A 15,103-nucleotide genomic window follows, 5' to 3' on the forward strand; every position below is an offset into this window, starting at 1 on the left:
CCACTCATTTTAATCCTTTAATGCTTTTTGGTTCCTCTCTAAACTCATAATGATCCGCGAACATTCCTGTGGAAGTGGTGGCAGAGCCCCATGCTGTTTGACATGTCAAAAAGGACTATACCTTGATGTGGAGAGAGAGGGGGGGGGGGGTGAGAGAGAGAGAGCGAGAGAGGAAGAGAGAGAGAGATCCTTCCTACCCGCTCAGCATGGGAGGCGGCGAGGGAGAGGTTGCGGTGGAAGAGAAAGAGTTGACAAGCAACACGAGCCCCTCCCAGGGCCTGGAGGGACACCTGAAAGCCTCGCAGGAAGGCGATCCCTGCAACAGACAACAGAGGGGACGGAGCCGGTTAAAGGTACCGCAAGTCACAACCCATCATCCCAATAACATGTGTCTCACAACAATGTTACATGTAAGTGTAAAAGCCTGCTGAGTCCTATGAAGAATGATCCATCGAGCTGTCTTTTCAGTCCTTTGATGCAACCCCTGCAGGGCGAGGCATACACTTAACACCGCAGGGTGAGGCATACACTTAACTGACCCCGCAGGGCGAGGCATACACTTAACACCGCAGGGTGAGGCATACACTTAGCTGACCCCGCAGGGCGAGGCATACACTTAACACCGCAGGGTGAGGCATACACTTAACTGACCCCGCAGGGCGAGGCATACACTTAACACCGCAGGGTGAGGCATACACTTAAATGACCCCGCAGGGCGAGGCATACACTTAACACCGCAGGGTGAGGCATACACTTAACTGACCCCGCAGGGCGAGGCATACACTTAACCCCGCAGGGCGAGGCATACATTTAACACCGCAGGGTGAGGCATACACTTAACCCCGCAGGGTGAGGCATACACTTAACCCCGCAGGGCGAGGCATACACTTAACCCCGCAGGGCGAGGCATACATTTAACCCCGCAGGGTGAGGCATACACTTAACCCCGCAGGGCGAGGCATACACTTAACTGACCCCGCAGGGCGAGGCATACACTTAACCCCGCAGGGCGAGGCATACATTTAACACCGCAGGGTGAGGCATACACTTAACCCCGCAGGGTGAGGCATACACTTAACCCCGCAGGGCGAGGCATACACTTAACCCCGCAGGGTGAGGCATACACTTAACCCCGCAGGGCGAGGCATACATTTAACACCGCAGGGCGAGGCATACACTTAACCCCGCAGGGTGAGGCATACACTTAACCCCGCAGGGCGAGGCATACACTTAACCCCGCAGGGCGAGGCATACACTTAACTGACCCCGCAGGGCGAGGCTTACACTTAACTGACCCAGCAGGGTGAGGAATACACTTAACCCCGCAGGGCGAGGCATACATTTAATCCCGCAGGGCGAGGCATACACTTAACCCCGCAGGGCGAGGCATACATTTAATCCCGCAGGGCGAGGCATACACTTAACTGACCCCGCAGGGCGAGGCATACACTTAACACCGCAGGGTGAGGCATACACTTAAATGACCCCGCAGGGCGAGGCATACACTTAACACCGCAGGGTGAGGCATACACTTAACTGACCCCGCAGGGCGAGGCATACACTTAACCCCGCAGGGCGAGGCATACATTTAACACCGCAGGGTGAGGCATACACTTAACCCCGCAGGGTGAGGCATACACTTAACCCCGCAGGGCGAGGCATACACTTAACCCCGCAGGGCGAGGCATACATTTAACCCCGCAGGGTGAGGCATACACTTAACCCCGCAGGGCGAGGCATACACTTAACTGACCCCGCAGGGCGAGGCATACACTTAACCCCGCAGGGCGAGGCATACATTTAACACCGCAGGGTGAGGCATACACTTAACCCCGCAGGGTGAGGCATACACTTAACCCCGCAGGGCGAGGCATACACTTAACCCCGCAGGGTGAGGCATACACTTAACCCCGCAGGGCGAGGCATACATTTAACACCGCAGGGCGAGGCATACACTTAACCCCGCAGGGTGAGGCATACACTTAACCCCGCAGGGCGAGGCATACACTTAACCCCGCAGGGCGAGGCATACACTTAACTGACCCCGCAGGGCGAGGCTTACACTTAACTGACCCAGCAGGGTGAGGAATACACTTAACCCCGCAGGGCGAGGCATACATTTAATCCCGCAGGGCGAGGCATACACTTAACCCCGCAGGGCGAGGCATACATTTAATCCCGCAGGGCGAGGCATACACTTAACTGACCCCGCAGGGCGAGGCATACACTTAACTGACCCCGCAGGGCGAGGCATACACTTAACTGACCCCGCAGGGCGAGGCATACACTTAACTGACCCCGCAGGGCGAGGCATACACTTAACACCGCAGGGCGAGGCATACACTTAACCCCGCAGGGCGAGGCATACACTTCACCCCGTAGGGTGAGGCATACACTTCACCCCGTAGGGTGAGGCATACACTTAACCCCGTAGGGTGAGGCATACACTTAACTGACCCCATAGGGCGAGGCTTACACTTAACCCCGCAGGGCGAGGCATACACTTAACTCCGCAGGGCGAGGCTTACACTTAACTGACCCCGCAGGGTGAGGAATACACTTAACTGACCCCGCAGGGTGAGGAATACACTTAACTGACCCCGCAGGGTGAGGAATACACTTAACTGACCCCGCAGGGTGAGGAATACACTTAACTGACCCCGCAGGGTGAGGAATACACTTAACTGACCCCGCAGGGCGAGGCTTACACTTAACCCCGCAGGGCGAGGCATACACTTAACTGACCCCGCAGGGCGAGGCTTACACTTAACTGACCCCGCAGGGTGAGGAATACACTTAACTGACCCCGCAGGGTGAGGAATACACTTAACTGACCGCGTAAGGCGAGGCATACACTGACCAAGGCAATGGCAAAAGAACTGGAGTTGGTCCCCGGGCGCTGCACAGTGGCTGCACACTGCTCCTAGTTCTAGGAAAGTTCCTAGTAGAGGATGGGTCAAATGCAGAGGATGAATTTCCCCATGGGGATGAATAAAGGATAACCTAATTTAACTTGAGGTGAAAGAAAGGTCAAGGGACCCCTTTTGAATATGACCATGCCAGTTTTTTCCGTGCTAAATTTTAGCCCAAGTTTGGAGCATTATTTCACCCCCTTCCCGACAAGATAGAATGACATGGTTGGTACCAATGGCCTCTGAAAGACAGTAATATCGGCTGCAGACGCCTATTATTTAAATTTCAACTGAAGGTGCAAAATATTAAACGGAGGGTGCAATGCGTGCTCTTGCACCCCCGTAGAACCGGGCCTGGCTGTGTGGCGCCTGATTTTCCCTGTGCGTCGCATCGGTGTGTGGGCACTACGTCGCTGTGCTGTCTGGGTCCCTTCTCCCTCTTTTCTCTTCTATGCTTGTTTTATATGCGTTATTTAAGTTGGTCAATTCTGTTTATTGATTGTGCTTAGCTAGATTTAGTTAGAATCATTCTCTGTTAAGTCCTCTGAGACATGCTCCACTTGACTTGAAATCGTTGTGCACGGGTTTTCTTACAATGTACTCCTAAACCGTGCCCACGGATTAGTAAACCATATACACACAGACTTGTAATATCTACCGTATGTAGATAACATCAAAGAGGGACTTTTCGGCCTATATACAGTGAGCCAGAACATTACGCAGCGCTTGGCATACATATACTGTATAGTGAACATTGTATAGCCATTAGGCACCTAGCTAGATTGAGTTAGAATCATTCTCTGTAAAGTCCTCTGAGACATGCTCCACTTGACTTGAAATCGGTGTGCACGGGTGATGGAGAACAACTGCCATCCTCTGCATGATACTGTGACAGCCCTGGAGACCCATCCTCCGCACGATACTGTGACAGCCCTGGAGACCCATCCTCTGCACTATACTGTGACAGCCCTGGAGAGCCATCCTCTGCATGATACTGTGACAGCCCTGGAGACCCATCCTCTGCACGATACTGTGACAGCCCTGGAGACCCATCCTCTGCACGACACTGTGACAGCCCTGGAGACCCATCCTCTGCACGACACTGTGACAGCCCTGGAGACCCATCCTCTGCACGACACTGTGACAGCCCTGGAGACCCATCCTCTGCATGATACTGTGTCAGCCCTGGAGACCCATCCTCTGCATGATACTGTGACAGCCCTGGAGACCCATCCTCTGCACGACACTGTGACAGCCCTGGAGACCCATCCTCTGCACGATACTGTGACAGCCCTGGAGACCCATCCTCTGCACGATACTGTGACAGCCCTGGAGACCCATCCTCTGCACGACACTGTGACAGCCCTGGAGACCCATCCTCTGCACGACACTGTGACAGCCCTGGAGACCCATCCTCTGCACGACACTGTGACAGCCCTGGAGACCCATCCTCTGCACGACACTGTGACAGCCCTGGAGACCCATCCTCTGCACGACACTGTGACAGCCCTGGAGACCCATCCTCTGCACGACACTGTGACAGCCCTGGAGACCCATCCTCTGCACGATACTGTGACAGCCCTGGAGACCCATCCTCTGCATGATACTGTGACAGCCCTGGAGACCCATCCTCTGCACGACACTGTGACAGCCCTGGAGAGCTCCCGCACCACTAACAGACTTGTCCACCCAAAGTGTGTGAGGGAGCGTTTCCGGAGTTCCTTCCTCCCAGTGGCTGTCAGACTTTTAAATTCTGTACATTCTTGAGTGTACAATGGTTTTAAATTGCTCCTCTCAATTAGCTACTAAAGGCACTTTTATCCAGCACTTTTAATGTAATTTTGTACTTTTTTTAATGCAATTTTTTTACTTGGGTACTTGCTATATTCTGTTTTTACTGTTGACTGTACGTGGTATTATGTGGCTGTCTCTTTTTTAACCCTGTCCACTTGCTGCTGTAGCACTGAAATTTCCCCTTGTGGGACGAATAAAGGATTATCTTATCTTATCTTATCTTATCTTGACTACCTAGTCTCAATCATCACCTAAATAGACAGGAGTTGATGGATATATCTGGGTGTTTATTCACGCCAGAAACAATGAGGAACAGAAACTATAAAACATGCCAATGCACTACTAGCCATCAGACGTAAACAGTAGCTTTGCCAACGAGCTGATACAGTTCAGATCATTCATGTGTGTGAACAACAATCTGCCTTCCCTAACGTGTCGTGTATGTAGCCTTGAGGATGTTTCTCACTTTGCTGGTGACAAACTGCAAGCGCTCGTTTTCCCACATGGCGAGGATGAAAAATGAACCGAGAGCAAGAATGAGTCAACGGCGCTTGAACTCGGAACGCAGGGGGAAAATGAATTGAACGGCCGTCGAGGTCGGAATCACAGGTCGGAAATTCGGGTATCATTTTGAGCTCCGTTTTGTCCGAGCTGACGTCAAAGTGTTTGCTGACCTAATTTGAGGTGTAATAATTACGCAATATGATATTATATTGTTTAGATGTCGCTCTGATTATAGCAATATGTTGAATTCAACAGCTATTTTACCAATCTAATTAGCTAGCTGTGTATGTTTTTGTAACTCTATTGTATGATTGCGTCTCTATGCCAGGATGTGTGATATATGGTGGAAATCCTATATGATAGAAAATATATTATTATTTGCTATAGGTCTATACGCAGAGCAGTATGAATCGATTACTCTGTGTGTGTGATTGATTGTTGGAAGAATCTGGAGAAATCCAGGAGTTTGTGCAAACTTTGGAACAAGTGAATGTTAATGAATGTTGTCCACATACCGTAGTAACTGGGCTTCCAGGAGACAACGATGGTGTCAGATGCAGGGTTCTGATCATGTAAAAACTCAACAGTCACATTGTTGGGTGCGTGGACATAGTGTTGACACAATTCAGGGTCTTCTTCACCAAGCAGCTCAAAACATGGCCACGGAATACAACCTGAGGGAAAATTACAATACATATTCATGGTTATGGTTCATTTGTTGTTTGATTTGATCGTTTCCTTGGGATCGTTGGCAAAAATTGGCGTAGTTTTGCCTGAAATGTCTTGCAATTCAATACGCTGGCCTGTGATGACATCAGATGGTCATTTGAAAACAGGGCTATTCAAGCTTTTATAGTTTTCATGTTTGTGCAGTATATCTATATTATATCTATATATAATAGATATAGTATATCGATACAGTATAGATATAGATATAGTATATATATATATATATATATAAAAATACATGCATACATACATACATACATACATACACACACACACACACACACACACACACAAACACACGCATGCACACACACACACGCACACACACACACACACACACACACGCACACGCACACACACACACACACGCACACACACACTACAATTACGTTTTTGTTTTACTTTACCACTACTTCCATCAATAACACAAAAAGTTAAAGATTCCAAATACATATTCTAAAAATATTTGGGTTAGGATTAGAGTCTCTGTCATCAGATCGAATAACAGAGTAGGCACATCTATAGAAAGATAAATCCTCTTTCATTTGTTCTCTCGAGCACCAATGTAAATCTGTGAAACCCTTTCATATTTCGCCTCCTGTTTAAACACCAGTGTAAACAATCTGACAGCCATTCAATGTGATATGAACGCCATGAGGGCAACAGAGACAGGCGGGATAGAGACATCTCTCTTCACCCTCAGCAGGCAAAATGTGCTTGGACAAGGTAGTGTTTACACAGGGAAGCTCCTGGGAGTGAATATAGCATACATGCATGGACATCGCTATGCATACCTACAATTAAACTATGTTCTCCAACTTGCCTGCTGCAATGAGGTTAAGTTAGGTAAAGGGTGCATTCTAGGGAGGCAGAACCCAGACATTTCGGCAACTAGTCTCTTCTGTTCTTTGTTGTTCTTTGTCATCTTCTATGTGTGTCCGTCATCTTTTTGTACTTTTGTAAAGCGGCTCCTTGAAAGGCGCTATATTAATCCAAGCTATTATTATTATTATTTGCAGAGGAGCTATGGAGCCAGCAGTCCGTTTGAGTGAGACTTACTTCCAAACACTTCGATGGAGCGAAAACCCAGGGTCTTCTCCACATCAGCTCGGGTTATTCTGCAGTATTCACACCCAGGTCCTCCCTGGCCAAAGACAAGAGGACATTTTGGCTTATGTGGCTGCACATTGTTTGTTTACAACTGGCATGTTTATGATTACAGCTGGTTTATACATCTTATCACATTAGATCTGGCTCATGATCAAAAAAGTCCAAGTAAATTCAGGTTTAGTCGTCGAGGACAAAAGAGTGAGAACATGTACAGAGGGAGATTTAATTGTTATAGCAGCAATAACCCAACAAATCTATACAAAGAAAAGAACAATTATTTCAAATGAGGGGGAAAAAGAGAACAGGATCATTTATTTTTCCAAACAATCTGGAGACAATTTTCATCAGCGACTCAAAGCTTCAATGGACACGGACACCTTGGTCAGAGTGCATTTTTGGCTGGCTTCCTGGAGAATCCTTTGAAACTATAGACACAATAACAAAACAATACTGCTCTGTTCCTATTCCAGTGGTGATGTCAACATCAACCACAATATAAAGCCTCCTTGTCTTGTTCATTTATGATTACTAAATCCGCAGTAACAGTTACCTCATGTAATTATCCTTTGAGCTGTCAAACGGGGTTGAGAAGCCAACTTGGGGAAAATGGTTTGAACGCAAGGTTATTTAAGTTCTCGGAGGATAATTCTACCCTGAGGGGAACTCAGGCAGTTATTCTACCATTGATCATATCTTTTTACTGAAACAATTTGTTGTGTTTTAAAACGAAAAGTACGTTTTGTTCCTTTACTGATTACAGGAAGGCGTTTGATACAGTTTGGAGGAATGCACTCTGGTAAAAAGAAATGAAAAGCAGGTCTTAACGGTAAATTTGCGGATGGAGTAATACAAAAGCACCAAATCATGTGTATTTGTTAATGCAGGGTATATGCGGGAATCCTGAAGTCAATACTTTTTAAGACCTTTTTTAAGACTTTTTCAAGACCCTCAATGCCACTTTTGTCACATCAGCGATGGAGGTGTAAATCACAAGTTTCATCACGATACAATATTATATAGATTATTTGGACAAAAATACGTTATTTTTTTATATCACAAAGTCTGCTACGAAACGATACGATATCGATTCAATTCAGGGGTCTGCGATCGATATAGGACGATATCATTATGCTCATTTAACACCATCAGCACAAGAGCTACAAAATGTAATACCTCTCAAATAGCAATGAAGACTTTTTAATACTTTTTAAGGGCCTTCATTTTCCCTAAATTGATTGATCAACTTTTAATACTTTTCAAAACCCCGCGGATACCCTGTAATGGTAGTTCTTTTGTAAGCCTAGCAGGACTGTAGTTTGCATTGTTTCTCAATGATCTAGGCAGTGATTGCCAACCAATGTACGTGGAAAGATTGGGGATTACAATTTATTTCCAAAATGGAAGGGGGGGATCCAAATCATTTTTTCCACTAAAAATAACTGTAAATGTCTTTAAATGGGAGTCATTCAAATTATTTAGATTGAATAATCAGTTGTGTTAGATACTAAAAGTTTAATATTAATAGAATAGAACAAATTTAGGAGAATCATCGACACGCTCGGCTTAAGTGACGGGGTAGTATTGGCATGGCAAAACAGACAAAAACGGTTGGGAACCACTGAATGACACGGTGATAGTTATATCCAGCTTATGGTACTGATGTACGCGGATTATATCATTATGTCTACAACAAAAGAAGGGTTACAGAAAGCAATATGTGTGATTTCTGTGAGAAATGGAAATTAAAGGTTAAATAGTGATCAAACTAAAGTCACTCGGCGTCATTATGAACTATAATGGTTCACTTAAGATTGCCATTGAGGAGTTGCACAAGCAAGCCTCCCGAGCTATGTTTGCCCTCTTTTGTAAATGTAGAAAATATGATTAACCTATAGCCTATCACACTAGATCTTTTTGACAAGTTAGTTTCACCAGTTATGCTGTACTCGTCAAGTGCGGGGGTCGGAAAAAATAGATATACTGGAAAAACTACACATCAATTTTGTTAAGCACATCCTAAAATTTAAAATGCCAACCTGAACCTGTAATAGTATGGTTTATGGGGAGCTGGGGAGATACCCCACGCTGTGTCCCAGTTAAAAAGAGTATTATTGGCTATTGGGGGATGCTGATAGAAGGGTAAAGAAAGTCAGCTCAGCTGAATAAGGTACAACTGTTTGCTTGGCCTGCGTAACTCGGTCATCATATCTCAATGGTCGCCATGGGTCTTGCAGGTTAAGCAGATCCTGGATGAACGTGGCTTGTCTTATCTCAAACAACAACTAAACTAAACTGACTGTTGAACAGAGGCTGAACGCAAAGATGGCCAAGTGTACATCAGAAGTACGTCATCATGTGAGGTTTATGTAGAATTTAAACAAGCGTTTTAATTGGAAACGTATCTATTGTATGAAAACCATAAATATAGACAGGCTAACACCAGAACACCCCCTAAGGGCATTAAACGATATAAAGGACTGGATAGAAACCAGATGACGGGTATCATATTTTGGTTTGAATGTAAGCATATTGAATTATAGGGAAAGGTACTTGCCAAAGTATTATTAAATGATGACATCATCGCGAGGTAGAGTGGGTTCCTCCTCGACCAATCAGATAAGCCGAAAGTTATTCGTAAACCAGGTGCCCATTAGTTTAAGAATGGCCTTCGTCTGTTTAAATGACATGTGTTGTACTTTAGCCGTGCCGTGTGCTATCGTTTTGCTTTTATGCTATGTTTTCCGCTATGTTTTGCTTGTGCTCCATACCACATGGCCGTGGTCCTGAGTCACATAAATAAATGAAATCAGATAGGGGGTGTGGGAAATGGTAAATGGTAAATGGCCTGCATTTACAGTATATAGCGCTTTTATCCAAAGCGCTTTACGGTCAGTAGGTACATTCACTCATTCACACACCGATGGCGGCAGGTTACCGGGAGCAATTTGGGGTTCAGTGTCTTGCCCAAGGACACTTCGACATGCAGACTGGAGGAGCCGGGAATCGAACCACCGACCTCTTTTATCCAAAGCGATTAGTGGACAACCCGCTCTACCTCCTGAGCTACAGCCGTGAGGGGGGGGGGGGGGGGGGGAGTGTGGGAGGGGGACCCATGGCATGTGCCATGATTTCTTTCACATGTGACTATAAACGGCTCAAAAGTGAAATATCGAAAGGCATTCATCATGGCTTAGGCCGGTGGGGGTACCATCAAAGTGTATGAGTGTGTATGACTCGCTCCCTCATGTGGAAACTTTAGTTTGAACTAAGTCAACAATCCAGGAGGATGGAGCGAGCTGCTGCACACACATATTTATAAATATATATCATTGACTTGTCTTTCAGGTTTGTTTGTAGCAAAGGCTTTAAAGGACATACGTGGGTGAAGCAGCTGGAGAAAATGAGAGGAAGAAAAAGTGTACGTGCCTCAGGCAGAAAGTGCACGAGAGAAAAGTGTGCGTGTGTGTGCGTGTGTCGGTGTCAGTGTGTGTGTGTGTGTGTGTGTGTGTGTGTGTGTGTGTGTGTAGCGGCCCGGGCAGTTATTTGACTTTGTCAAATAATGACCAAATAGTCTTTGTACGCTAAATACATACTTGCACGCAAGCTCACAGCACAGCGAAATCCACATGCCTGCCAAGCACAGCGTAATTGACTGTTCGTTGAGAGGCTACAGTACGAACACACACACACACACACACACACACACAGGACACATATTGACTGGAGTCATTTGCGTCAGTCTCGATGAATCTATTAGTACATCAATCTATTCTGAAATACTGAAAATGACAAGATCACTGTATTAAAAAAAGGATCACACAAAAATAATAATCCGTGGTTGCATTCAATCAATTACACCTTTTTCATATCGAAGACCCCTAATTTATTCCACATTAGGGCCCACGGACCCCCCATTTGAGAGTATTTCTATTGTCAGATATGATTTTGCGCTAGAATTCAATATTAGAGATATAACAGTGAAACTATGATCAAAATAGTCGTATACCGGAGGTACGGTGGTGCAGTGGTAAGCACTATCGCCTCACAGCTCGAAGGTCGTGGGTTCGATTCCCACCTGGGCCGATGTGAACACTGAAGGAATGCGTGCCCGTCCGCATGTCCTCGAGTGCCCACCACCCGGGTGGGGGTCGGCAAAATGGCCTTTCTGTGTGGAGTTTGCATGTTCTCCCCGTGCCTCCCGGGGGTCTCCTTCATATAGGAACCCCCTTCACAAAAACATGCAACATCCTGGTTGCTTATATGGTTCCTCCTCTGATCGTTAAGGGCGCCTGTTCAGAGGGAGGGGAACTGGTTGGAATAGCGTGAACCTCCCACGTGCTATGTCCTACCGGTGAAGCTTCCTCGGGCAGGTGAAAAGAAGCGGCTGACTTGACTGCCCATGTCTCGGAGGATGCATGGAATCAGTCTCGGCTCTCCCCAGATCGGCAGAGGATGGAGTAGCAACCAGGATTGAGTAATTCAAATGAGCACTAAACGGGGGATAAAAATGGGATAAAAAATCGGGAAAAAAACATAAAAAAAAAAAATAATAATAATAAAAATAGTCGTATACCTTCTCTAGTTGTGTTCTTCTGAAATAAATGAAATAATGCTCTAATTTAACAATTCATCTTGGGACACCCAGGGAACCCGCTCAAGGACCACTGGTGGTCCCTGGACCACACGTTATTCCTTGCCATTCCATGCCCATGGGAAATCACTGTGCTTTCAAACTGACTGTGTGGCAATGAAAGGGGACTGTCATATTAAAAACACAATCATCTTCCGGCCCGGGTGCAGCTGACAAGTGCATTTTTCCTGAGTTCACTCTAAACTGTGCTGGCATACTAATCATATAGCCTGGAGCTGCTTTGTCATGTGGACACACGCAATGTTTGACGTTTGACGTTTTCCAGATGGACTTCATGCTGCTGCAGTGGGTTCTGGTCAGAAACAAATCCCATGGTGGTCCTTCTCAGCTATAGGCCACTTGGTGTGACGTTATAAGTGTCAGTTTGATGACTGACAGACAGACAGGCAGGCAGGCAGAGAGAAGGACAGACAGGCAGGCAGGCAGGCAGACAGACAGACAGACAGACAGAGAGAAGGACAGACAGGCAGGCAGGCAGGCAAGCAGACAGACAGACAGACAGACAGACAGACAGAAGGACAGACAGACAGGCAGGCAGACAGACAGACAGACAGAAGGACAGACAGGCAGACAGACAGACACACAGACAGACAGGCAGGCAGACAGACACACAGACAGAAGGACAGACAGGCAGGCAGACAGACACAGACAGACAGACAGAAGGACAGACAGGCAGGCAGACAGACAGACAGACACACAGACAGAAGGACAGACAGGCAGGCAAGCAGACAGACAGACAGAAGGACAGACAGGCAGGCATGCAGGCAGATAGACAGACAGACAGGCAGATAGATACTGTAGATTATTTTATCGCCAAAGGGAAATTGCATAGTACTGTAACTAGAGAAATTCAGCTATTATTGCACACCACATTCTACCACATTCCACTGCATTTTACAGTGAAATACAGTAAATTACTGTATTGCATGTCTTGCGTATTTTGCCTCATGTCGTCTTCTTTTTTTGTATGATGTGTTGCACCTTCCTGCAAATCAACTGCCCAAGTGTTGGATTTAAATCAACTGAACCAATTTTCCCTTCTGAGACATTCATGAATGCTCATTAATAAAGGGGGCAGTTTTGTGATGTTTGTAATTTTAGGAGAGCATGCGGGCATGAGGGGGCCTGTCATATGCCTATGTATAATTACAAGCCTGTCTACTGTGTGCAAGGACCTCACGATATGATACATATCGCGATACATGGGTCACGATACGATTGTGTCACGATACATTGGGATACAATACATATTGTGATATATTGCAATATTTACTGAAAATTAAAAAATAGAGCTGACAAAATACAACTCGCTGTGTAGTATAGGTAGTGTAATAATATGTACATCATTTTATATTGATAACTTAGTGGACAAATTCAGTCGAAACTGTGTTGAGTGTGTTAGTGATGAACGCACTGAAATAAAAAGTATTCTTATTGTGTCACTGAACACACGGCTGTGCAAAAAAAACGATATGGCGATATATCACGATATTTTTCTGAAATATCTATACAGTATTGCGGGGGGAAATATCGCGATATATAGGTGGTGTGTATGTGTATGTGTGTGTGTGGGCATGCATGCATGCAGTTAAACATTGTTTTGTCATAGGTCTACATCTTTGTCCCAGTTGTATTGTATGAAAAAAAAAGTAATTTCAGGAGTGAAATTTTGATTGATTATGAATGCTGCTGTAAAAAGTTTATTTTCCTTCTCAGTGCTACTCTTCATGAAGCTATGGGATACACAGTATAGCCCCGTGGAGCCCCAGTTTGCTGTCATTAATATGTCTCCAGTGAAAAGCACTAAAGCATGGTATTTGTGTGCTTGGCAGTAAGTGCTGGGAATTTCAAAACCCCAGGGACCCCCCCCCCCCCCTTCCCCAGAAAAGCTGTTTGGCCCAGCGGCAAGTATCTCTCCACAGGGGCGATGGGGGCCCGGCGTGGGCCAGCAGCAGACTGATGGCAGCATTGAGGTAGGGCCCTATAGTTTCTGTGAAAACAGAATCACGGATGAAATTGTGGAATTGAGAATAAAAAAAAAAAGCTATGACACAGCTTCCATAGCAAAATTAGGTAATGAAATAAAATAAGGTACAATACAATAAAAAATAAAATCCAAGATGCTTGGACCCGGTGGGGGGGTCAACTTATATATATATATATATGTATATATATATACGGTATATATATATATATATATATATATATATATATATATACTATAACTATTATATAATATATAATAGTTATTATAGAATTATAACACAAAGTCAGAGGTTGCGTTAGACTTTCTCCCTGTCATTTTTGACAGACAGGGTCATAAAATGTTAGTCAGGGTCGTAAAAAGTCTGTCATAATCTATTATTACCTGTGACAGACAGCCTTCAGATTGTTCTGTCATTGTAAAAAAAACAAAATAGGTAAAAGACGGAAAATATTCAGTTATCACGACCACCAACTTGACAAAAATATGATCTCATCTTACTTGCTGTCCTGTAGAAAGCAACTTATGGACAGGCTTGAAGCCATATGGAGCAACGCACACGACACTGGAAGCTTGCAGGAAGCAGCAGCTGAGACACGGTCAACACAACCTTTCCACAGTTGCAGGTTTACATCCATTAAAATGTGTTCAAAAGGTTTTTCATCGGACATCAAACCACCGACTTAAGATCCTCCTTTCTTATCCAAGCAGAAGTCTTTCCAGGGTTCATACAGACATTACAAAATGAAATTGAATTGGTCTTCCAAGCACTTTTTCAAGCAAATCAAATAATTGATTTTCAAATATAAATTTGGCACAAAAGGGCCATCAAATTTGCATTATATTACATTTTGTCTAACAAGTTATTTCTACCATCAATCTTGTGTGAATGGGACGGGAAAATATTTTTGCTTTGACTTGAGTTTGAACAGATGCTCATACCTCAGTAAGCGCCTTTTGTCTTTTTGATACCAACAACTTTGGTCAAAATATTAAGACATGACATCACTGACAGACAGCGTTATGTGGTTCATGTGAAATGCAAGTACTTTTAAGCACCTTGTTTTAAAAAAGGGGCTATTTTCAAGGTATTCCAGGACTTGATTTTTTTCTCTCAAAATCCAAGCACCTTGGCAGAACCCTGTCTTTCCCAAACCCAGCCAAGATGATTAGTCTCACACCCAAGAGAAATGATGTCAACAGATGCAGCAGCGGCTGGAGAAGACAAGGCGCTGAAACGGGTATAAAACACAGGTGTTAACAAGGGGAAAGGCGGCTTACCTGTCGGACACATTCCAGATCGCAGTCCTGAGGAGTGACGGCGGCTTCGGCGGGATCCTCCTGCGCCCAGAGGGGCCGAGGAGCGAGCGTCAGCAGGCACAAAACAAGCGCTTCCCTCCACATGCTGCCACAGCCGAC

At 45.3% G+C, this 15,103-nt stretch overlaps 1 protein-coding gene across 1 annotated transcript in view; it reads right to left on the bottom strand.

Annotated features, from left to right (window-relative positions):
• LOC310795027 (interleukin-17 receptor D) overlaps positions 1–15,097 on the bottom strand; it is a 27,093-nt gene extending 11,996 nt beyond the window's left edge. Inside the window, exons 1-4 of the mRNA XM_083657048.1 lie at positions 14,966–15,097; positions 6,999–7,083; positions 5,726–5,884; positions 198–316 (exon numbers count right to left, since the gene is read on the bottom strand). Coding sequence (XP_083513174.1) covers positions 198–316; positions 5,726–5,884; positions 6,999–7,083; positions 14,966–15,088 — 486 coding nt within the window. The 5' untranslated portion in view covers positions 15,089–15,097. The remainder of the gene's footprint in view (positions 1–197; positions 317–5,725; positions 5,885–6,998; positions 7,084–14,965) is intronic.
• Between the last annotated feature and the right edge of the window lie 6 nt (positions 15,098–15,103).

Source organism: Poromitra crassiceps (genome assembly GCF_964638095.1).
Source record: "Poromitra crassiceps genome assembly, chromosome: 20".
NCBI classification, from domain to species: domain Eukaryota; kingdom Metazoa; phylum Chordata; class Actinopteri; order Beryciformes; family Melamphaidae; genus Poromitra; species Poromitra crassiceps.